The sequence below is a fragment of the Eurosta solidaginis genome, chromosome 5 (genome assembly GCF_040869045.1).
Source record: "Eurosta solidaginis isolate ZX-2024a chromosome 5, ASM4086904v1, whole genome shotgun sequence".
In the NCBI taxonomy this organism is placed as follows: Eukaryota; Metazoa; Arthropoda; class Insecta; order Diptera; family Tephritidae; genus Eurosta; species Eurosta solidaginis.
This window is the reverse complement of record NC_090323.1, coordinates 231882241-231908884: the sequence shown is the minus strand read 5'-3', so window position 1 is coordinate 231908884 and position 26644 is coordinate 231882241. Positions and strand designations below refer to the sequence as shown.

Sequence of the window (26644 nt, the reverse complement as noted above, 5' to 3'; positions counted from 1 at the left end):
TTTCCTATACACAATAATTTAATATAAAAATAACTTGGAGACGAAAAATTAATTAACTAACTTGTTATTAACAGACCAATAAAACCAACATAACATTTAATAATAAATTTATTTTCAGACTGTAGAGATGAGCAGCAATTCGATGTCACAGTATATGGCTTTGGATTTTTTCCTTAATGTGGCCTTATCGGATGCGCAATTATACGCCGAGTTTTTGCGTCTCAATTATATGAATATGATTGGCTACGTAATTAAAACCGATCGTTGCACCAAAGACGTACAACTTTTACGAAGTATCGTAAATAATGCTTGCTCTCTACCGTTAATTAACAAAAAAGCCGAATCATTAGAAATCAGTGAAAACACAACTGCCATTATCGTTTATCCACAACTAATTATAACGGTTCTGCATCGTTACTCAGATTGGCATCGTTCGGGTGTTGAGCATTCCGATGTCTTGGATATGTTATTGCTATGTATTTTGGCGTTAACGCATGAAAAACATCCACATCGTGATTTCAATCTTGATCAATTAAATGAAGCCGGTTTACTCAAAGAGCTCCTAAATTTGTGCAAAGTTTATGTAATTGAATCGCCAAATCCAGTTTATATATCAAAAAACGCCGCCGAATCATTTGTAGCCATTTTGTCAGTATTTGCTGGTTCCCCACCCTCCGCATCTTTAATGGATGAAATAATGAAATTAACATTATTACTACAGAAGCCCAGTGAATGTTACATCACGCACGATCGTTCAAAATTTTATTTTTTGCTTACGCCACAACCGCCAAAAAAAGAACGTTCAACAACTGGAACGAGTTTCAATCGTGTGGCATCGCCATTTCGACGACATTCGAAACGTGAGCGACCAGGTGTTGCTGTATCCGCCAGCAACGTAAATACCAACGATGCCAGTCTTGCGAAAAGTGTGAATGAAAAAATTAAACGTCTACGCAAGTTCCATATAATCAATGCAACTTCACCTTTCAAGCGTAATTTACTTGAATTTGAGGATAATTTAGAAAATACGGCTGATTGCGCTCGTTTGAATAAGAAAGCTTTGCGTCAACTTAATCATAGCGATATTGAAAGTTGGCGCACGAGATTTAAATACAATTTCAAGTGGAACTCACCTACAATTTGCAACAGTCAAATAGCGAACAGAACTGAAAGAAGAACCGATAAATATTTATCAATCTCATCATGTTCGCCTAATAAAATTAGTCATAAACGCATGAGACATGTTGCTGCCAGCCACGCCTTAAATGCTGAGAATTTAAAAGTAAAAATGAGCCAAAAAATGTCAACCTCTATTCATAGCATCGATTGTACGAGTTCGACAAGCGGGAAAGAAAATGTCTCTAACCACCACCTTGGTTTGTCCTCAATGCCAGCAACTTGCCCACAACGTCGCAGTAGATTTTTAGTAAAGACAGACTTTTACAATACACCGGGCATTATTGCTTTGCAGGAGGGTTTGCTTACGTTGTTGAAGAACTTTCTTTGCCTTTTGCCCGATAATGCTGTAGAAGAGGTAAGCAAAAGAAGATATTCAATAAGTGTTCGGCCGGGGTGAGTCTGCTCCTGAAGGTAGGTAGACGCACCGAGGTCGATCTCAATGGATAGATTGCGTTTGGAATAAAAAGATAAGACGAGATTTCTCGTTATAATGGATGTGATTTATTGGGTAAATATATAAAATAGCTAGGTTACAATATTACCTGAAGAAATCGTAGGAGAACGGCAGAGATCGCTGGCGGCAGATGTGAGCTGGTTGGCTGCTAAAATCCAGGAGGCCGGTTGTATCGCCGGCGACAACCGTTGGCCCGAAAAATCCTCCGTTTGGAGGGGAAAGTCACCCACACATAAACGCCGACATGTATGTGCATTAGTGCTGACAAAAAGCACGCATGCACGTGCATGTACATGCACATGCATGTGGCGATTATGGTGTGAGTGGCTATAAGTTAAAGTCGAGTATTAAGTTGCAGAGTTGCATTAGGGGGTCGCAATCAGATGCGGAAAACTTAGGCATCCTGCCTAAACATGCCGCCCCCCCCCCTTGCGATACGCAACATCGTTTTTCACCAACGATCTCCGACCGCTGAAACAGAACGAGAAAAAGAAAAGCGTTAAAAACTAAACTTAATCTAGATGAGGAGTTCGCCGGCGTCGCGGATGGCCGGGAATCCCTCCCGACTTGCTCAGCACGCCACCTAAGCTAGGATGAAAATGAGCAGTTATGAAAGGATATAAGTGAATATTTCTTGCCATTGGATTATACATATTTCTTAAATATAAAAATTCATAAAATAATAATAGTCGAAGGTCAATAAGGCTGGACGAAGAGGCCGAGGTCTCCGTTCCAGACTGGCAAAATTTTTGTTTTCTTTAAAGTAGAGTGTCGAGTTGCAGAGTTGCATTAGGGGGGGTCGCAATCAGATGCGGAAAAGTGAGGCATTCTGCCTAAACAATAAGTTTGTTTTTGTAAATAATAGTGTTTTTTTTATTTTACAGGTCTTGAAGCATTATGTAAAAGTGGACATCATACTTATCTTATCCAACAATTGTAGCTGCGCTGTACGAACAGCTATAATTAAACTGTTGGCTTTACTCTTAAAGCGCTTACAACCAAACGATATAGCGCAGCATGTAAAAAGTTTATATCCTCAACATTTGGCAAATCAAATGTCTATATATCCTACCGATATGCAAATGTTTGAAGCATGTTTGGAGTGGGTAACTGGTTTATATAGCAGCTCATCAATAATGCTGGCATGTGATATAACACCATACATTGTTGATCGCTTCGGTATCAATACTCTTCTGTCGATTGTGACAAATATGGCTAACAATCAAAATATTAATAAAATAACAGCCTTTAAAATACTGTACAAAATGTTTGATGCGGTAGGTAAAATAAAATGATGTATATGTGACCCGGCCTATGAAAAGGTGGCTTATGACTCAAAAAATAAATTGCGAGAAACAGCTGTTAAAGATAAACAATGCATTTCTTCTGTTTCTTAGTAGTTTTTCTTTTGCATTATGAACAGTCATACCCAAAAGGCAACCAAAAAAGCAAAAGAGCATAAATGAGATAAGTTCGTGTGTTTATATAAAGAGCGATGTTTTTTTCAATGCAAAGCACAATCAAGTTTCTCACCGAAAAAAAATCGTGTGAGTGCTCAGATTTAAAAGCAATGCTGAACGAGTAGGCTTGTGAATAACGTCTGTCGAAGAAGAATTTAGCTAGGGTTTTCAAACATATTTCTGTGAAAACGAAGAGAATGATGATGATTCTTTCGATGATGTTGGTATCAATTATGAGGACGAACTACAAGCATTGTTTCAAGCTGAAGGTCAAATGGAAGTGGATGAAAATATTTTTACAGCGGACTTGTGTATTACAGATAACGAAAAAAAGGAATTGGTAAATAAATTTATTTCGCAAGATTGCTGTAATAATAAATGCCAAAAAGTTTTCCAGCGAGAGATGATAGAAACTGCAAGAAATAACTATCTAATATTATCAAAACATGAACGTGATTTGGTTATACTGAGCCATATCGAATCAGCAATGATGTGCACGGACAAACTTAGAGATGCTTACAGAAATGACGAAATGGAGTAAACATGGAAGGCAAAAAGGCAAAGATGTTGAGAGGCATAAAGTGATATTCACTTTTTATCAATTACCTGTTTGCCGTTCATTTGTCCTTTTTGTGCATGCGTGTGGAAGAAAACGTTTTGAAAATTTACTTCGACATTTTCATACACGATGGCACCACGGGTACATGGGTTAGCAAATAAACCATCTACACGTGCCAGAGCGTTTCAACCATCTGATAACCAAAAAGCTGTATCACTTCTAAGCAAGTTAGGACTTTCTAGATTTCACCACGTGAAAGAGCGTCTCAAAAACTATCGAAACCAGAAAAAAAGTGGAAACATTTTTTTTGAGTCATAAGCCGGGTCACATATATTTTTTTTAGAAAATCTTATTAAACATATCAAATTATTTTCGATTTAGATAAAATAAGTAAGGAAGTCTTAAGTTCGGGTGAAACCGAACATTACATACCCAGCTGTACACTTGATATGCTGTTGTTGTTTGTTTTGTGTGCTCAATAGTGTGACAAGTCTGCGCAATAATACATATACATTTGGTTCTATTCTGAACTAATTTTCGTTTAAAAGAAGCAAAAAGGATACAGAGGCTAACACCAATGACCTTCAGCGCGTAATAATGCAGTTTTCCTTCAGATATGGGGATTTCCCTACTGTTTATTTTAAAATAAAGATATAACAGAACAATAAATATAAACACATAAGTGCGATTGTACTAAAAAGCGTTATTACAAAAAAAGGGCAGGGTTATTAACGCAATCTTCCAACTTTTACTAGAAATAGCTTATTACCTGCATCTACGCTCTTTTACAAACTCTTTTATACAAAAGCAGGCGATTTAACCGATTTAGTCCATTTTTACTGAAAATATTTCCTGTTAAAAGGCAAATATTTCGTCGAGTTATGGCTCCACAAACGTGGGTAATGCAGTGTAAGAAAGGTGCAGTGCCACGCCCATTTTTCATGATTTGAATTTTTTTCCATTTCTTGTTATAATGGCACAAAATACGATTGGTACAAAACTATTTTTCGCTAAGATTTAACTTATTATTTTTGCCTACGACCCTTTTTAAAGTCATTTATATAAAAGTGTGCGTGGTCCTTAACTAATCTTATCCATTTTTACTAGAAATATTTCCTGCTATAACGAAAATATGTGTACCCAATTTTGTTACGATATGTAAATTTTTCTTAGAGTTATGGCTCCCGAAACATTGAAATTTGCTTAGAAAAAAAGGGGCGGTGCCACACCCATTTTCAAAAATTTTAGTGTTTTCCAACTTAATGTTATAATTCAGTTTAAAAAGTAAAATTCTATTGATACAAATCTCTTTTTCGCTAAGTTATAGCTTATTATTTTCGTCTACTACCCTTTTAAAAATATTTTATATAAAAGTGGGCGTGTTCTTTAGCCGATATCGTCCATTTTTTATAGAAATATTTTCTTCTATAGGGAAAATTTGTGTATCCAATTTTATTACGATCAGTTAATTTTTCTTCGGGTTATGGCTCCCGAAACATAGAAAATTGCTTATTCATAAAAGGGGCGTTGCCATGTCCATTTTTTTAAATGTGAAGTTTTGCTTATTGTAACGAATTTACTGCAATTCCCCTTATTTGCAATCTTTTGCTAACGTTCGTATCGCTAAACTGTTGAATAAATAACTCCAATATTAAATAATGGAAAAATGACCTTTATTAAAGTACTTCACAATAACACTTATACTTTGCAACTAGCTTGCTTAATAACCAAACTGACTGATAGCTTAAATGAAACTGATTCTGATACTGTCTGATTTCCTCGTTGCATAAATCTTTTCTAATTCCAGTTAGTTATAAATTTCTCAGCTACAACTACAGATGTATAATTTTTATAGCTTCTTTCATACCCCATGCGCTTGTATGTGTGAGCGAAACTTCCGCAATTATAATTGCATACCTTTAGGAGCATCTCAGATAAGATATCTGCATGCGTTTGTGCATCTCTTCTCCGCTGCGTGTACGTACATAGGTGTAGACAAAATGATTAAATTATTGATGTGCATTCACGTCACTGCTTAACACTCGTAACACTATTTATTGTTATAAATCCATTGGGAAATGAAATACCATTGATATAAAGCTCTTTTTTACAAAGATATTATTTTATTCGTCCACGACCCTTTTAAAAATCTTTTATATAAAAGTGGGGGTGTTCCTTAACCGATTTCGTTAATTTTTCCTCAAAGCATTCCTTATAGTAAAGGCAACCGCTCTGCCGAATTTTGTTACGATAGGTTTAACGACTTTTGATTTATGATTAATAATATTTGCAAAATTGATTTTATCACAAGTGGGCGGCTCCAAGCCCATTTAAAAAAAAAATATTTAAATTTTTATCAAGAGATGGACTGATATTGAGTCCACACGTCAAATTTCAACTTTCTAGGTGTATTATTTACTAATCAGGTTTTTGTGTTTTCAAAAATGTTATATATATAAAAAGTGGGCGTGGTTATCATCCGATTTCGCTCATTTTCAATAGCAATCTTTTCTGGGTCCAGATAAGCTCGTGTACCAAATGGTGAAGATATCTCAATATTTACTCAAAGTATCGTGTTAACGGACAGACGGACGGACGGACATGGCTCAATCAATTTTTTTTCGATACTGACAATTATGATATATGGAAGTCTATATCTATCTCGATTCCTTTATACCTGTACAACCAACCGTTATCCAATCAAAGTTATAATACCCTGTGTACAAGTGCAGCTGGGTATAAAAAAATGTTCTGCTTTCACCATAAATAGAAGAAAGTCCCATATCAAAATAAATTCAGAATAACGTTTCTCTAAGTCACACTTATTTCATTTCTTTTGCTATTGCATTCTGGTAATAATTTGCAGCATGGGTCGACTTCTAATACATCCGAAGTTGTCAAAAGACGCGTAATGGCTAGGGCTGTGAACTGCATCCTGATTGTTCAACTATCCGGATATCCGCTGTTCGGCTAACCGGATACGTAAACGGAAGATCCAGAAATCCGTATGTCCGGATACTGGAATATAAAAGTTGAATATCTGCATATCAGAATTGAGCGAAGCAAACATCGAAAAATTATTCACAAAATATATATTTGTAGATTATTAAATTAACGTCGAAAATTAAAAAGCTACAATTTTACAAACAAGTAAAAATAAGAACAGTGCCATTTGTTTATATTGTGAAAAAACGTTGTTAATTGATTTGAATGCCCCACGAGTTTATTGTTATAAATGTTAAATAAACATATATGGTACATCAGCTTGTTGCTTTCACTGGATATCCAAAAATACGGTTATTAATCGGATCTTCATAAATCCGGATATCCGGATAGTTTCACAAACGAATATTAACCGGATATCCGTGCCGTCCGGATTTTATCCATGTCAACGGATATCCGTATGGATATCCGGATATTCGGATATGCGGATAGTCCCAGCCCTAGTAATGACCCTTGTGTCGATAATCCGCATGCAAAAATAAAAAAAATTTTCATCAAAAGATATTTACAAAACACCAAAAAATTACTCTGAAACCACGTGTAGAACCTTTAGTATTTTTGCCCAGAATAACGTTCTGCATTGGCGCGCTTACAGAAAATTACGCTGGGCGGATGCAAAAAAGGTTTGGAGATCAAAATTAAATCCGCGCAAAATACATTTTTACACACAATTTTTTTTGTGAACAACAATTTCAATAAAGTTACACTAACCACATGAAAATTTTCAACTTTTATTGTAAATATCTCTTGGCAGAGTTAAAATTTGTTTTCGCCTTCGGAGTTGTTTTATAGAAAATTTAATCGAATTTCGAAAAATTTTCGAATTTAAAGATGAGAACTTTTTAACTCAAATATCGTTTGAAAAGTTTGCCTCCTATTGGTTACACTAAAATTGCAAATTCATTGCAATTTTAGCTTTTAGCTTTTTTTTTTTTTTGTGAAAAGTAAGAAATAATTAGAAATCGCAAAAAATCCAAATTCTCGAAAATATGTTAATGACTCATACTAATCAAAATAAGCTTGTGCCTGTTTTAGTTTATATTTATACAAAATAAATATCTTTATACTTTAGGATGCTGAACAGCAACAACTTTTAATTGAAGCCGGCTTACTGCTTTGCTGTATCAAATCAATTTTCAATTTATATTCAAATTCAAGTGTTGTTGACGCATCGTTGGAGTCTGCTATATTGATACTTTTAACGAAAATCGGTGAAAAGTCATTAAAATCAGTGGGTCATATTAAGGTGAGGAACGGCTAAACTACTTTATCAATAAAAAGTTATGCGATTCATTCAGAATAATGCTATTTTCAATTAAATCCAGATTGTTTGGGACATTCTTAATATGCTAACATTCCTACACGGAACCGCTGCTGTCTCAGTTATTAAAAATATACGTTCTGCGCAAGCTCGTCTACTTCAAAAATGGATTTGCATGTTTTTTGAGTGGGTTAATGAACCGAAAAGTTTTAAAGGTACGTACATACACATTCATATATGTATATACTAGTACAGATGATTTTACCCGGTGTTTCCCTAGTCCCAGATTACAAAAACCGAATCGCATTCCGAATTTCAACACTGAATGTTTAACCGTTTTCAAGATATCGCAATCGTAAGCCGATCAAATCCTCTTAATAAATGAGCTTTGTCACGCCCATTCTTTTAATTTTTTATGCAGATCGCGTCGCAAGACTCCCTCTACACAGTGAACCAATGTGCCAAATTTGAAGGAAAAAGCTATACTTGCTATTGAAATATCGAAGTATTATATTGTAACGAATTTCGGGGAATTCTAATTATTTTGCATCTTCTGCTATGGTTCGAATCGCTGAATTGTCGAATAAATAACTCAAATATTCAGTATAGCAAAATGCCCTTTATTTACAACTCGACTGTAGTAGTAGTACTGCACAATTACAATACTCGCATACTTCACTAAAAGCGTGTTAAAATCTTATTCGTCAGCTTGCGCTGCTTTTATACTCTCGGTTACCTCGTTCCCAATTTCTCCTAAGGTCTAGAATTTTCACGACCAACCTTCTCGAACAGCCGTTTATTTAAATCTATTTATGTATATTCTAGTTTTATGCGTGTGTATGTGAGTAATAACTTCTGCTCTTAGCTGCTGACTACATGTATGTATGTTAAATATTCTCTTAGCTGTTAGCTTCGCTGTTTACATGTAGGTGTGGCTGCTTGATCTTTATATGTATGCATTTATTTACTAGCAGCATAGTGATGTATAGAACTGCTTATATTCGACAGAATATTTATAGGAAATATTAAAAAGGGAACGTGGTTATTTTCTGTTCAGAATAAATGGTATGCCAAATTTCATTACTATACCTTTAGTTAAATGAACGTTATTTTAAAAAATAGATGCGAGGATGGCTCTTGGAACGGATAGGCTGACGGATGGATGAAATATGCGCACTTAATTATATCTTACATGAAAATGCACGAATCTCAAAATTGTAAGTCCTTAAATTATACTGAAATGTTCAGACTCGCGAACTGAGTTGATTTAGCCCTGTCCGTCTGCTCGTCTGTCTGTTCCTTTGAACGCTAACGAGTCCTTGAATTTTTGAGATATCGTGATGAAATTAAGTGAGCGGGTATACTTGGGTGTCCGATTAACTATTTGTCGGAGCCGGTCGGTCAAATATCATATATATATTATTTCTAATTGCTGTTCTTATCTACGGGTCCCTTTTTCGCTCTTATTTGGAATCGAAATCTATAAATAAAGTTTTGATTGTAAAGATGGAGATTCGGGCTATTAGCGAGCTTTGCAAAGCCATGGGCAATTTTGGTCCTATTACTTTTGTTTAGCTATATTTTATTAAAATAATTTGTTAAAAATCGATTGTGAGCGCACAAATAAATCTATTTGTACTATGGCACTATTGTGAATATTCGCACTGCATTACTGGCAATTGCTATCATACGCTAGATGGCAGCGCAAGCTGTAAGTTTTAATTGATTGATAGAACAGTTGATTTATGTTGATATTTGATAAGATACTTTTATATCGGTTGCGCAAGATGCGCACGGGTCCGACTCGTATAATATATATCCCATGCAACCGCTACAACTTGAAATTTCACAAGATGCTTATATAGATATATGGGGCCTTTCCCGCAATTTAAGTGTAACCAACAAAAATACAGATATTAGTTTTTTGCTGAAAACCGATAGTTTTGCATGATTTGAATCATCTCATAAATTTTTATAATAGAGAATAGTAACATTATCAAGCTAAATCAAAAAGAATTGAGTGAATTAAGTGAATTTTGAGGTTTGTTTACTTTTTTTGTGACCGCAAATTGCTACTTACCTCAAAAGTGCTTCTCTGTGGTATCTTATTTATGCTTATTTTCACTTTTATCGTATATATTTATATTGTTCGCAAAAACACTTGTTGCAATTAAACTGTATATGCATGATTTAAGCAACCATTTTGCAAAAAGAAAAAATATGGCTGAAAACGAAAATATATATTTTAGTTTGATACAAATCATTTCTGTTTAACTTCGTGAAATCCAATAAAATTGTTTTATTATTTTAATATGGAGCTTGTACAAAAGAAGGTGATTAATTATTTTATATTATCTTTAAAATACCAATGAACGATCAAGAATAACTCACAGGTGCCATATAGCGATACTGAGTCTGAAAAGACATATTCTGGGGAATTAGAAAACGAGATATGCGTTGGAACAAGAGGGTACAAAAAGAAACGAAAACTTCCTAAAATACTTCGGGGTAAAAAACGAAAGCTGTATGAAGTTAAACCAAATCCCTGCGTAGGTGAAAAGTGTGGAAACAAGTGTTGTGAAAAGCTTAGTGAGCAAGATCGGTTGGTGCTAAATGAACACTTTTGGGGCTTAGGCAACAAGATACGACAAAGAATCTCTTTCTTCTATTGTGCATGACTCAGAAATGCGTTCAAAGGAGAACATCAGATAGCTTAAAAAAACAGTGGAGCTATGCATATTTCATTACCTATAACGAAAAGCGTTTTAAAGATTGTCAGCAGTTTTTACTGAAAACACTTAATATTTCCCAAAACACGTTAATATGTGTTAGAAAAAACATAACTCTTCAAATACATCTTGCCTGACCAAAAAAGACCTCCTCCCCATAATAAGTCTGACGAAATAAATGTGGCTCTTTTGAAATCATTCATTGAACACCTACCAGCAGTTCCTTCCCACTATTGTAGGAACAAAAGTACTAAGTTATATCTTCCACAGTACTTTCGAAACGTGCCAACTTTGTATAGGTGTTACACGCAGCACTTGATAAATACAAATCAGGAGCAAGCTAAGTTATCCCTAAGAATTTTTCGTACCATTTTCAAAATTGAATACCATATAGGCTTCCATTTGCCAAATAGGCTTCCATTTGACAAATGCATTATTTGTGAAAAGTATAAGAATTCGGAGAGAGAAGCACAAAACCTTTTACAACAAACTGAGGAACATAAAATGCACATACGGGACAGAGATAAATCAAAAGAAATTTTCTTAGAGGACCAAAGAAAAAGCAAAGAGAATGCGCCAGCTTCGACCTTCAGAAAGTATTGAATACACCACACGAAAAAAGCGTAAACCTTTTCTATTCAAGAAAATATGCTTTTTATAATGAAAGCGTTTCCGAAAACGGCGCAAGAAACGGTTATTGTTTTTTATGCGGTGAATCGGATGGAAAACGTGGATGTAACGAAATTTCCAGTGCAATTTTCCAATACTTAAATATCGTGGTTGAAAGGGTGACTCATTCTGATATAAGTCTATATTGTGATAGTTGTGTTGGGCAGAACAGGAACAGAGCTATGCAAGCAATGATAATATATTTCTTAGAGAAGGCTGCTAACATAAACCACATTAAATTAACTTACCTGTTGCCTGGGCATACCATGATGCCCGTGGACTCCATACATAGCACTATTGAGCCTTTTATTCGCGATAGAAATGTTTGGGCTCCAAGTGAACGGTATACAATTATTTCGAACGTAAGAAATATACCAGAAAATTATACATGCATTTCAATTCATAATTCGGATTTTAAAGATTGGAAAACATTTTCTCAAGCTTTGCTTCCAGCTTCAGTTAAAATATTATTTACGTTTTTGCGTTGCGCTATCTTCGAAAAAAATTCTTCATTGGTTAAACTACGCTATGGTTATTTTGACGATAGCGAAAAAAAGGTATACGATCTCAGTACAATTGTGCGGTCAAGACGAAATTCTCTCTTACTTAGTAAGGGTCTTGTTACCTTGTATGATCACTTCTTACACATTTCATCTTCAAAATATAACGACCTAAAAGCTCTTTGCGAAAAGAATATTATACCAAAACAATTTCACTATGAGTATATTAGCTTATCCCATACTGGAAAGATAATAGATACTGTTTTACTGCAAATTCCCCTTGTTTGCAATCTTCTGCCAACGTTCGTATCGCTAAACTGTTGAATAAATAACTGCAATATTGAATAATGGAAAAATGGCCTATATTAAAGTACTTCACAATAACACTTGTACTTTGCAACGAATAGCTTGCTTAATAACCAAACTGATTGATAGCTCAAATGAAACTGACTTTCAAAATAATACTGCTATTGCTCGCTAGATAGCGGCTTAATCGAAAACTGCCCATAGCGCCTCTACCGCTGATGCTTTTATACTCTGTGATTTCCTCGTGGCATCTTCTAGGCGCTTCCAGAATTTTACTTAGTTATAAATACAGATGTATAATTTCTCATTTGAGTAATACTTGCACAAATTAATGCCCTCTCTTGTGACAACTCAGATAAGATATATGCATGTGTTTGTGCATTGCTTCTCCGCTGCTCGTATACGTACATACATATGTGTAGACGCAATTATTGATTCGTTTATGTAGATACATAATGATTGAATTATTGACGTGAATTCACGTCACTGCTTAGCATCGGCTTAGAGATGGCAGCACCCCTTAGTTTTGCTAATATTCGTAACACTGCCCTCCACCTAAGTCTGATCGTCCCGATTAGACAAATCTCCCGATCTAAACGCCGCTACCATCTCCAAATGTACCACTCTTCTAATCCGTGGTTTCCCAGTGGTTTGTATGCGGTAGATGGTAACACCCATCTTCTTCACAACTTTGTACGGGCCTTCCCAACTGCACCGAAATTTGGCTGGAACACCTTTCCGCCGGTGAGGGTTATTTAACAGTACCAAATCTCCCTCCAAGAAACCTTCCGAATTTTTGTTCTCATTGTACCTGCGTTTCATCTTACTACTCATTGTTCTTGATCGTTCCCTCGCACTCTGTTGTTTGGCCAATGAACTTCTTCGCAGAGCTTGCACTTGATGGATTGACTTTGCATCATCATTATCGTCTGGACGTTTCACAACGGTAGTGCGCGCTGGCTTGAAACCACCCTTGCATTCTTTCTGAAACATTCTTTCAGTCGTTTTAGTGCGTCCATTAGGGTTTGTCGATGCCGGTCTTTTTCTCGCAGGTACTTTTAATTTCGCTTTATTTGGCCCATTCGATCCATCAACCGTTTCTTTTGACTTTCGTGGCCTTTGTCGAGTCTTCTCCACCATTACTTGATTACTACTGAACCTTTCTCCAACTTGAAGTTAAGTGGTATATCCTGGTTCTCCTAACGCATCGCCCTTCTCTGCATATCGATCTTGATGTCATGGTCAACCAAGAAGTCCACTCCCAATATGACTTCCTCAACGATCTTCGCCACAACGAAGTAGAACCGTGACCTTTCCAATCAAGACTTCACATATCACTTCTGCCTGGACTTGGTTATACTCGCCAGTGACCGTACGCAACCTTGCTCCAGGTAACGGTTTTACTCTCCTGTTGACCAAGTAAGATCGGATCAAGGAATGAGATGCGCCCGTATCTACAGTTAGTACACGCTCCTTGCCATCCACATTCCCTCTGACGGTAAGACTGCTTGATTTCCTTCCAATTTGCGACTCAGATATCACAGGACATTCAATAGCCGGTGCAAGTTTTCGTTCTTTACATCCGACACGCTCTTGCTCATCTCCTCCAGCTTTGCGTTTACGGCCACCCACATTGTTGAAACTATTAGGACCAAGATCGCAATGAGGTGCAATGTGACCGGGCTTCCCGCATTTGAAGCATTTGATAACTTTTTGACTCCGCTTTTGTGATCCTTTCAGCGCCTCCAATATTGCGTCTACCCACTCTGGCCTTTCTACTTCCACACGGCGTGCTTTGAAAACTGGCTTACACAGAAGCAACGCTGTTTCCTGAATCAGAGCTTGTGACACCGTTTCTGCGAATGTTGGCTTTGGGTTTGCGTATGTAGCTCGCTTTGTTTCAACGTCCCGTATGCCATTTATAAAGCTCTGAATCTTTACCCTTTCAGTGTATTCCACGGGTGCGTCCGCATTCGCTAAATGTGCCAGCCTTTCAACATCCGACGCAAACTCTTGTAATGTCTAACCAGGCCTCTGGAAGCGGTTCAGTAACTCCATTTGGTATATCTGTCTCCTATGCTCAGTTCCTTATCGTCTCTCTAGAGCACCCATCAATGCTTCATAACAGTTCCGTTCGGTTTGTAAAATCTCAGCTGCAGGCCCTTTCAATGCCATGAACAGTGCAGCAACTTTATCTTCAGTATTCCAGTTGTTCACTGCTGCTGTCGTCTCAAACTGAAGCTTAAAGACCTGGAAAGTAACAGAACCGTCAAAGGATGGTGTTTTTAGTTTGGATTACTCGTTGAAACTGCTGGGCGATTTAGTTGCAACTGCTCGATACGTCCTCTCAAAGCATCCACCTCGGCCTCGATCTTTTCTTCAAACTGTAAAATTTGTGTATCTTGCGCCTCCAATTTCGAGGAAATAAGTGCTTCGTGCTCTTCCAGTTGAGCAGGGATCTGCGATGATATCTGTGCTGAAATTTGCGCCGACATTTCGGATATTCGTGCCTCTTGTGCTTCAATCTTCGCTATTATTTCAGATGACATTTCTGCAAAACGTGCCTCCTGTGGTTCCGTCTTGGATGCCATATATGTCTTCTGTTCTTCTAACTGCGTTTCCATCTTAGATGTTATATCTGTCTTTTGCGATTCCAGTTGAGATGACATGTTGATGGATATTTGTGATGACATTTCGGACATTTGTGCCTATATTGCAGCCAAAATCATGTTCAAGTCTGTGCTCGTAACTGTCTGCGATGTTTCGTTTTTCTCTTCAATTTTTGTTGTCTCCTCGCCATCAAGATAAAAGACATACTCTTCCACATCAATTCCTTCTAATTCCATTGCCTTTCGTAGTCGTGCCTGAAGTTCGAGTTTAATGCCGGTTGTATTCAATCCACGGCTCTCCAACTCCTTCTTCAGTTGCTGGATCTTCAATTCACTGAACTTTGCCATGTCCTTGTTGTATTCCCAATCTTCCGAATTTATTCAACAATTCCTCTTCTGACACCAATTGTAACGATTTTACTGCAATTCCCCTTATTTGCAATCTTCTGCCAACGTTCGTATCGCTAAACTCTTGAATAAATAACTCCAATATTGAATAATGGAAAAATGTCCTTTATTAAAGTACTTCACAATAACACTTATACTTTGCAACGAATAGCTTGCTTAATAACCAAACTGATTGATAGCTCAAATGAAACTGACTTTCAAAATAATACTGCTATTGCTCGCTAGATAGCGTCTTAATCGAAAACTGCCCATAGCGCCTCTACCGCTGATGCTTTTATACTCTGTGATTTCCTCGTGGCATCCTCTAGGCGCTTCCAGAATTTTACTTAGTTAGTTATAAATACAGATGTATAGTTTCTCATTTGAGTAATACTTGCACAAATGCCCTCTCTTGTGACAACTCAGATAAGATATATGCATGTGTTTGTGCATTGCTTCTCCGCTGCTCGTATACGTACATATGTGTAGACGCAATTATTGATTCGTTTATGTAGATACATAATGATTGAATTATTGATGTGAATTCACGTCACTGCTTAGCATCGGCTTAGAGATGGCAGCACCCCTTAGTTTTGCTAATATTCGTAACAATACATTGCCTGAGACAGACGAAGATGACTAAATTATTTTGTTTACAACAATCCTGTTTAATATATTGTGTTCAAATTTGGAATTGTATAAGTTTCCTTTAATTTCAAATGTATGTATGTACTAAAATATTACAATAAATACGCCTTTAATGTACCCATATGTAATCTGAAAAATATAATTGAATAACTCAAAATTTAAGGTAGCCAACAAAAAAAACGTAATTACAGATAACAGGACTTTCGGTACAGTGTGGTCAAAAATCGAAGTCTTAACTGTAGGTTCAAGAAATATTTTATACGCATACCAAATTTAATGATAGTAGCTATTTTTTGTCAGAAGATAATTACAAAAAACCGTCTACTGTAAAATTTACTTTTTGTTGGTTACACTTAAATTGCGGGAAGGGTTCGATATGTCGAAGATAGTCCCGTTTTTACTTGTTTTTTCTATCGGTTGGGTCTACCGATTTCTTTTCCGCACTGTGCTCAATTACTTGAGTTACTGGAAGAAGCACTCGGGTATTACCCGGGTACCTGAATATCCGGGGCTTTATTATCCGGGTTTTACTTGGGTATCCGAGTACCAGGGCATTGCCCGAATCACCTTGGTACCTTGGAAGTCGGGTATCATTCGCTCTAGTATATACTACGGCAAAAAAAAATTTATTTCTGCATGCACCTTCTAAGAAAAAGAAATCTTTAAACTTTTTTTTAGTTATAGCGCTGCCTTATTCTACCTTGTCGCTCAATGAGACTAAAGAGAGACTTCGTTTACTGATCGATCGTTGTGCTCAATTTTTCACCACCTGTGATGTTAATTATATACCAAGCGCACCAGAAGTGGAATTATTTCAATTAATCGTTACATTTCATATTTCAACGAATCAACGTTATAATAATTTCATAGCTTGGGGCTTACAACCATCTCGCCCACGCGAATTGCGTCAATTCATTGTTAATGCACTATGGAATAGCTGTCAAGGCGATTTACTACCTTCTGTTATATGCGATGGTAAAATAATTAAATCATTTTTATGGTTATGTCTGCTTGAGGATATGGAAGAACCGTTAGAAAATTTGGAGCAACTCTGTAAGTTGTTAGGCATAAATGAGCACGATTCTACATGGAATTTAGAGAATGAACTTGAGCGCATTGAACTAAATCGCATTGCTGTATCAGCTGAGCAAAAGGTGAAATTAGAAGAAACCGTTTATCGATTTGAAGCGCTTGCTGTGAGTTGTATTGAGTCTTCAATGCTCACCACAAGGCGTGTTGCTGAGCTACAGGTAGGTACCTAACTGTATTTATGGTAAGTTTTTAATAGTACCAAATGTTATTGTGCACCTAATGTCGGTTTGACCGCCAACGCGGACAAGATATGGTATTGGACTTGGCCGAAGCTAGGAGGGGTGACCCTGCAGGAGAAACCTTGTACAAAATATCTATGAATCATTCTAGACATTTAATTTTCGCTGAAGCTCAACATGTAGGAAAGAGTAAAGAAGGCGTCGGCGGCATTTTATGCATGTAAAAGATTGCTTGGGTGTTTGCAGCGATTGTAAAGTATGTCCTTTACTATGTAGTTCGTGTTTGGTGGAAACCGACACAAAAACAATCTACCTCGAAATTTTAGGAGGGGTATCCAGGTTATCAATGCTTAGCATCACGGGAGCTCGAAAGCAATCGCCACGGCTGCGAAGTGTGCTATTCTGCACATTTTATCTATAGACCAGTAGTGGAATTCACTAACTTATAACGATGCGATTTGTCGAGATTTTAATTAACGATTTTGTCGCTTGCCTTATCGATTGTACTATTCACTAACTTTGTTTTAACGACTCGAAATAAATGACATTTAGATTTCGTTTTAATAGTAGAAAGGTGGCAGCACAGCTTAACGAAACCTAAAAAACTGCTTTTAAAGGCCATTATTGTACAAGTTTTTACATATTTTAACAAAAGGTAAGTAAATGCGGTATTAATTTCTTTTTTTTCTCTGTTGATATCGCAGTTATTCTTGTACCCCTTAATTGACCATCAAGTTGAGAAATAATATCATGAGCCAAGTCTGGGGTTAGTCGGCACAGCTTTCGAAACTCCGTTGCATTCAAGTGGAATGGGTTATCTACTTCTCTAAGAAGGTGTCTGTCCACTGGCGATGGACTTAGTAATTCTTCATCTTGTGATAAAACGCCATTTGATTTATAAAGCAGTTTTTCGTGTTTGAAAGTATTTAATTGAAGTTCCGATTTTATTTTTAACTAAAATTGCCAGAAATTAATTTCGTTACTTGCCGTTTATTTAACAACACAGCTGATCGTCTATTAAAAAATATCGATACAAAATAGTTACTGAATAACGAAATCGTTATAGTTATCGATTCGCAAATAAAATGATGGCAAATGTGGTAAAAAAGTTAGTGAATTCCAATACTGGTGGCAAAGAACATAGCGTTTACAACTGCAACGGGGCTCAATACCTCGGGGCAGCTTGAGTGGCAGGCCATACAGGCCAACCTAATATAAACGCACGCAAGTCATTTTCTGTCAAAAATGTCTCATGCACATACAACTTGTATGAGAACAACCGAAATTGAATTTGCTGCGTGAAACCTAACTCGATTTCCAATTTTTGTTCTGCGGGACATTTAGATTTGACGTTTACTGCCAGCTGACGTTTAATTTTTATACAGATATCACAGCTCAGTTACGCACGCACGTATGCTTATTTCGGTTCGGGGAAAAACGCGGGTTGTTTGCGCGCGCTAAAAAAACGCAGTGCAATTTTATTGGTTAGCTTGATGCGCTTTTGACTTTTCGCTACTAAAATAACTATGCAAGAACATTATGGGTTAATAATATATAGATCAGATTTTGAATACCTGAGAGCTTGCAGATAATGGTTCCGTATGTTTCCAAGAGGATCCCTGGAATATCTTTTTTGGATACCTCAATCGATATTTTCTGTTCGATTACGAAATTCATTTGACTGATCTAAAATTCTAGCAGCAGAACTAAACCGTGATGGTAAAGTCTATTATAAGTTCATACAATTAATGACGTATACTGATGTGTGACGTTATTGGAACAATCACGCTCTACAAATCGCATATACAAAGTCACTCCGGCCAAGAAAGCATTCCAGTCGACACTGCAGTTTCTAAGCAGAGGGGGAGGCTTCCACTTTGTTAGGAGAGGCAGGTGGAGGAAGACTTGATTTTTCGTAATTTGTTACGAAACGGCCAAAATCGCTTAGGCGGTTATGTGCCAATCAATGATGATGATGGTTATCTCAAATCCAATCGACGTCTTCTTAAATCCAATTGACTATTCGAAAAAGCAACTAACAATTTCTGAGTGTAGGGCCGCATTGAAATATTGCAATTATATTCAATTATAAAGATTGAGATGTGAAAAAATTGGAAGTCAAAATTTTCTAATTTTTTACATCGGGTCGAGAAATTTTCTCGTTTTCGAATACCGAAACATGGTGGATCGACCACAAAATATTTGCTTGATTCACACCTGGCTCATTGATATTATGATATTTATTTATAAAAACAAAACTCACGCAAAACAAGTAAGGACGGGACTGTCTGAGGCTGTGCAGAAGACCTCATTCCTTACGCAAATGAAGCTGAACAATAATCTTATGAAATTTCAAAAATTCATAAAATCTGAACAATCAGTTCTATATGATTTATATTATTATAAGACGGATCTCGATGATCTCTTTTTATCGACAATAACGTATGCCATATATGTAAGCATCTGGTAAAACTTCAAGCTTCTGTTAAAATCAGTAGGAAATGGCGAAAACCATCTTGTCTGAATAATCGGTTGAATGTGTGTATTTTACATATGCCCGATCTTCAGAAAATAATGTATGCCATATATGTAAGCATCCTGTGATTTCGATCTTCTAGCTGCTAAAATTTCCATCCGGTGAATAAAGCGGATTACCGGAATAAAACCGATATTACCGAGCGTTTTATTATAAACTGATGTTAATCAACATATTCCGTTTCGAGATTTTATTAAACCCTAAAACGGACGGCTGCACAGTGTTTCGTGTAGAACAAGCTAGCTGGACAAAATTATTTTATGAGATTTTCCGTTTCATATGCAGTCATTTATTACAACTACGTCATTTTTTTCAGCCATATGTTCTTTTTTTTTATTTTTTTCCAAAATTTTACTTCATATGCATACATTTACTTATTTCATATACAGTAACTCATGTGAATAAGTGACATAGATCCAAAAAAAATTTAAAGGACTTAATAATATTACTTTATTGTACTTAAATTGAATGGAATACAAATCTCAATACTCTAAAAAATTCTAAAAACTCGGAAAAAAATTAAAATTTTTTATGAAAATTCGTCGAATTTTTTAAATATAATTTAGTTTTTATTATAGATCGTGACAAATTTTCTTATGGGAAATTAGTTAAAATAAATTTGCGAAAGCGAAAATTGTAAGAATTATCCAAAAAGGGGTGTCTACTTATTTATGTGAGTGACTGTAAATATGTACATACATATTTTGTATTTATTTGAGTATTTATCCTGGCATTACAATTTTTACAGAATTATTTTACAGTACCAGTCAGGAATGTAAAAGTGAATTACAATAATAATAATAACAATGTAAATAATTAAATTAATTATGTGAAAATTACTTATTACAAAAACTTAAAAGTAAAGTATCATACAAAGTAGAAAAGACAATAGATTTAAATTGAATAAAACCTGAACCAACAAAAAGTTATAGGGTAGGTTATCTTTTATAATTATGTTATTAGCCGTTTCGTTTGCGCGTGTTAAAAAACGCCTATCTTCGCTTAGATAATGCTTAGGAGACCCATCTAGCGGCTGTGGTAAAACAACTAGCTACAGCAACAGGGTGTACCGAAAAGCGGAGACGCAACGCTCTGATGGCCATAGGGTATAACATATAGCTGAATCAGTTGCGGTGAATTGTGGACACACATATAATACATAGAATTAGTGTACAGGGTGAAACAAAGACACATATTTCAGTTACATCTGAGTATAATGCGTATTGAAATTTAGTAGGACAAAATTTATGCGCAGCAATTTCAGAGGTGTATTTATAGTTTGTCTCTTAGCAGTCAATATAAAGTTTAAGCGTAAACGGATATACGCGTGTTAAAAAACACGGCTATTATTCGCTATCATCACTTTCATTGGATGAGTCACTTGTGGAATAGTCATGAACATCAGCAACACTACTGTGAAAGCTTGAAACAACTGGGGTATTTATTGACTCCTCAACATTATCGGGGGACAGTAAATTTAAGACTTCTGAAGTCAGACTTTTAAATTTTTTCTTAGGTATCTCCCTAAAACTGTTAACTAAAGGATCCGATGTAATAAGCAACATATTCATAAGATCTCTATTCGTGGCTTCACGCGACTGCTTTTGTGGGTTTTCAGCCCTGAATCGTCTCAAATCTTTGTTACGGGCTTTCTGTGCTTCCTCGGAAAGTTGACCAATAGGTAAAATTGCTGATTTTATAATATCAGTACTATGCACTAAGAATTTATGAACTGTAACAGGCATATAAAACCATGGATAGAGATCTATGTATAGTTTTTTAGTCTGGATCGCAAATTTTTCAAATTTTTGGATATTTATATTGTACCCAGATGCTAATGCGCGAAGGAGAATGTCGAATCTTTTGATGAGCGTTACATCCAATCCCGTAATCTCAGCACTAGCCTCAGAATTTTCGAAAAACCTACGAGCAGTGTTGCCGTCATTGGTATTGCCGAAACCTGGTTTTGGTTTATCTTCATCAATCCATTGTATGTACCTGTTTTTATGCCTTGGTGACTGGTGCGGTAGGTTGTGGCAGGTTGAAGTCAATGATCTTCGCCTTTTTGCTTTTAGTGTGATCTTGTTGACCTTGCGCGTTTATTTTTGTATGTTTTATGGCTACGTGTTTGTTCCCTGTACCAGGGAATTGGATTTGCCGTTTGTAGATCAGCTTTAAAGGTTCAAATATCTCGTCGGAGCTGGTACGTACATACATCCTATTTGATATGTAGAGATAACTAAATCTACAAAAAAAAAATTAAAAATAGATGTGCAAAGAATTCGCAATGGTTTTTTGTTTCGACTATTAGAGAATACTTGCGACTATAACATAGGTAAAATTAAGCCCGGATGTCCGCGGATGTATGTAACTTTTTTGTCCCTAAAGTTAAAAATATAGGGAAAAAATACCTTTTCTTCTTAATAACGGAATGTTAAATATATTGAAAATACTCTAATTGTGAAAGAATTACTATTAAAAAATTTTACTTACCTTCGAGCTTAGAATCCATCAAAAAAAATTATGTAAAAGTGTTCATTTAAAAGAAATATGAATCTTAAATTCAACAAGAATTTTGCAAATTAATCAAGGCATTTTACGGCCACTCCTGCCTTCTTACTTCAATTACTCAATATATATGAGCAAAAATATCAAAAAAAAAAAAGCAAAAATCCCGTTATTTTGTTTGTTTTCTTTCATTTCTCATTACACTTTTCTTGGAATAAGAACTTTGTTTTTGTCCAGCTAGCTTGTTCTACACGAAACACTGTGGGCTGGTGAGATTATGTTCACATACATAAAATACTCCTAGGGGAGAAAATGACGATAGGTATGGTCTTTGAATTTCATTTATTAATGAAGCTTAATGAAAAAAAAAAATAATTTTAATTTTGAATTACATGAGGTCACAATCCCAGCAAACACAGTTTCTAACGTTAGAGAAATATTTTAGTTTTACATTAGAATTCTAATGTTGTTCTTTAATGAATTTCGAATCGAAAACTTGGTTAGAGAACTAGGTTAGAATTCGACTGTGAAACTATTCGAATAACACCAGAAATGCGATGTTATGATTATTGTCACAGTTATCGATTATTTGCACGACATGATCGGTCATCCTTAGTGTTATACGAACAAAATAAAAATAGTGAAAAGTTGTGTGGAAATATTATAAGCTGCGAAATAAGTTTATTTTATTTATAATAATAAATACTAGTAAGTGAAAAAAGTGAAGTGCTATTTGAATGGCATGAACAAAACGCTTCCTCATCCGTACTTCAAACCAATGCCGAGCTCAATCCTGAGGAAATAAGTGGAAGCGAAAATTTCAACACAATAACTAGTACTGAAAACTGTGAAACATACGATAGGATTTTGGATTGACTTATTTTATTTTGTTGATTTTCCGACAGGGTGGATAAATGATGTATATTGGAACGATTTTCGGCCATCCTTTGTTAAATTTGGTTTTGAGACAAACCGCTTTCGGCGTTGTGCCATCGTCAGTGTCGATTTTCGTTTTCGGTTTGTCTCAAAACTAAATTTGACACGGGATGACGGAAAATCGTTCCAATATACATGATTTTGAATTATTTTATTATAATTTATAAGCTTATAACCAAATAAACGTATTGGATATAATGAAACAATGAAAATTTCGCTGATTTTAAATAACTGAACTTAATTGCGCATCACTTCAAAATTTCTCACTAGACACCATTAGCAATTGACGTTAGAATTCGATTAGAATTCTAACCCTTTTCTCGATATCGAGAACGAAGTCCCCTTTTTGTCGAGAATGCTATAATTCGCGACAGTTTCGCAAATCGTCCTCTAACCTTCTACCTTAGAGAAATACATTACAATTCGATTCATTTTCTAACCTAAATGTTTGTTAGGAGTATAGAATCGGCGTGCACGTGTATCGTTTCTTCCAGGGATGCACCTTAACGTTAAGCTAATCGTTTATCAAAAAAATTCCACCGTTTCCGTTGAAACACTTCGAAATATTATCGATAAAGAAATTATCAAGATAAATTGTATCTCGTTTTTAACCGAAACGAAAAGCTTTCGTTAACGTTAAAAACGTTAACAAAAACGTGATACTTTATGTTTGAATTGTGCTGGCAATGCTATAGCCATGGTGAAGCCGTAAGGTGGCAACAGCGAGCGGACGTACACACACAAACTCCATGTAATTTGTTCATGTAATTCGTTGGTGGTAATGTCAAAATACTCTGAGAAATGTTCGTACTGTCAAAATTCATGAGAAAAGTTGCAATCAGCTTGGATAATGCTTTCACCTTTAATGACTCCGCCATCAATCAACTTTGCCAGCATTGCTTGAAATTAATAATCAACATAAACGATTTGACTTCGTTTTGATATGGCAGAAAACGAAACGAAATCATTTCGTTAATTTGACGTTCTTAACGTTAATAAATGAATCGAAATGACTTTGTTTCGTTTATTAACGTTAATTATCGTAACGAAATGATATCGGTTCGTTGGTTAAGCATGCCTGGTTTCTTCCGACATTTGCGCGCACTTGCGCCATCTTTCTACCTCGACTGCTGCCCTAAGATCTCCACTGGAGCAAGGCATACATACTTTTAGGAGCAGTGTAATATAAAAATGTGCATTTGAAATAGAAAGTTTGTGAGTACTAAATGTATTAAATAATTAAACAAATTTAAAATAGGTACCTTAAAGGCGCACTTCTCTTATGGCTTATACAGATACAATACTCGTACGTCACTTACATGGCGGACAAGGACGAAACTAACAACAGAGTTGGCTGTGTTTATTTTATTAGTTAACGCCAGATAGATTACATGTCAGTCATCGCATCCGTTATACTATGCCAATTTTCTACTTTGTCGTATTTCAACCACGTCACATATGTTGCGCTTTAATTTTTAAAGGGTTTTATTTAGCTTGACTTGACAGGGTGGACGGCCGGCACGAATTTTGTAATTGAAATTTAACTAACTTCCAGATAAGCTACAAGCTTTTAACTTGGAATATAGTTTAGAACCCGATGACAATGCAATAATAAGAAAAAAATCTCCGCTAGGTGGCGCAAGGATCGAGATATTCACAAAAATCGTGTTTGTGGTCCGATTTGGCTCATATTTGGAACACATAATACATACAAGAATAGAAAGCGACCTGTGAAAAAATCGCCGCTAGGTGGTGCAAGGATCGTTACATTCACAAAAATCGTATTTGTGGTCCGATTTGGCTCATATTTGGAAAACATGATACATACAAGAATAGAAAGCGACCTATGAAAAAAATCGCCGCGAGATATTCACAAAAATCGTGTTTGTGGTCCGATTTGGCTCATATTTGGAACACATAATACATACAAGAATAGAAAGCGACCTGTGAAAAAATCGCCGCTAGGTGGCGCAAGGATCGTGATATTCGAAAAAATCGTATTTGTGGTCCGATTTGGCTAATATTTGGAACAGATAATACATACATATATGAATAGAAAGCGACCTATAAAAAATCGCCACTAGGTGGCGCAAGGATCGATATATTCAAAAAAATTCGTATCTGTGGTCCGATTTGGCTTATATTTGGAACACATAATACATACATGAATTCTATTCACCTATGATGTTCTATGATGTCCGATTTGACTCATATTTGGAACAAATATTACATACAGTCCGGTAGAAGTGACATCAAAATATTTTGGAGTTGGAGAAGGGACAAGCATACGTGGCGCAGAGTCGAGTAAAGCCTTTGGAAGGAATATGTATTGAGGACTTAGATTATAACAAATTGTCAGGAAAGAGTCCTTGTAATAATGAGTCACCAAATGAACTAAATTACTTACTTACTTAATTGGCGCTTAACCGTCTAAACGGTTATGGCCGTCCAACAAGGCGCGACAGTCGCTCCTTCGTTCCGCCAACCGGCGCCAATTGGTCACACCAAGGGAGTTTAAATCGTTTTCCACCTGGTCCTTCCAACGGAGTGGGGGCCGCCCGCTACAACTGCTTCCATAGGCGGGTTCCGATAGAAACACTTTCTTGGCCGGAACATCATCTTTCATTCGCATAACATGTCCTAGCCAGCGCATTCGCTGTGTTTTAATTCGCTGGACTATGTGGATGTCTGCGTATAGCTCGTACAGCTCATCATTAAATCTTCTTCGGTACTCGCCATCGCCAACGCGTAGAGGTCCATGCATCTTTCGAAGAACTTTTCTCTCGACACTCCCAAAGCATCTGCTGTTGTCATGGTCCATGCTTCTGCCCCATATAGCAGGACGGGTACGATAAGTGACTTGTTGAACTAAATAGAATGATAAATAATAGGCAATTAAATAAAGACTAAAAACTTGAGAATAAAATAATTAAGAAAAAGTTTTAAGTTAAACGGTTTTAGTGAAAACATGAAGTCATAATAATAATAAAAGCTAGAAAATAATTAGGTAGGTCCTAGGTACTAGTCATCACACTCCTCATCAATCTAGGGCGTTGATCAGACAATTAAATAAAAGCGTTGGACGCGTCAAATTTCTATTGATACTCATATATAAAACCAACTGAACCCTAATAAGGTTATGCTACGCCTCATATTTATAGCAATTTCACGCGCCCAACACTTTCATTTAATTGTCTGATAAACGCTAGATTTATGAGGAATGTGATGACTAGTACCTAGGACCTACCTAATTATTTTCTGGCTTTTAGTATTATTATTACTTCATGTAAGTATTGTTTTCAATAAAATCGTTTAACTTTACAATTTTTTTTATTATTTTATTGCTATTTATTCGTCGGTAAAAAATTGGTGTTTAAAATAATGCTATGCTATTAGTAGAAAAACTTTTATCATTTAATGCCAGTTGTTATATGTCTCACTTAATGCCACTTACGCACTGCCAGTGAAAAATGGCGTGCGTCGCGACTGTGACGGATTGTATCTGCTTAAGCCATTAAGCAAACAAAAGTTGCCTGACGGTGACTGTCCACCCAAGGGAGTTTCACTAAATATCATATTTTTTTTATGAATGGTATAAAAATCACCGCACGCCGGCTAATTAATTAACG

The 26644-nt window shown here is 36.1% G+C and overlaps 1 protein-coding gene across 2 annotated transcripts in view; it reads left to right on the top strand.

Annotated features, from left to right (window-relative positions):
- The window catches only part of mv (lysosomal-trafficking regulator mauve), an 88075-nt gene that overhangs the window by 35166 nt on the left and 26265 nt on the right, over window positions 1-26644 (top strand). For both annotated transcript variants that reach the window (XM_067788831.1, XM_067788832.1), the window contains exons 12-16: window positions 119-1534; window positions 2518-2910; window positions 7728-7901; window positions 7981-8131; window positions 16443-17014. In XM_067788831.1, coding sequence (XP_067644932.1) covers window positions 119-1534; window positions 2518-2910; window positions 7728-7901; window positions 7981-8131; window positions 16443-17014 — 2706 coding nt within the window. The remainder of the gene's footprint in view (window positions 1-118; window positions 1535-2517; window positions 2911-7727; window positions 7902-7980; window positions 8132-16442; window positions 17015-26644) is intronic.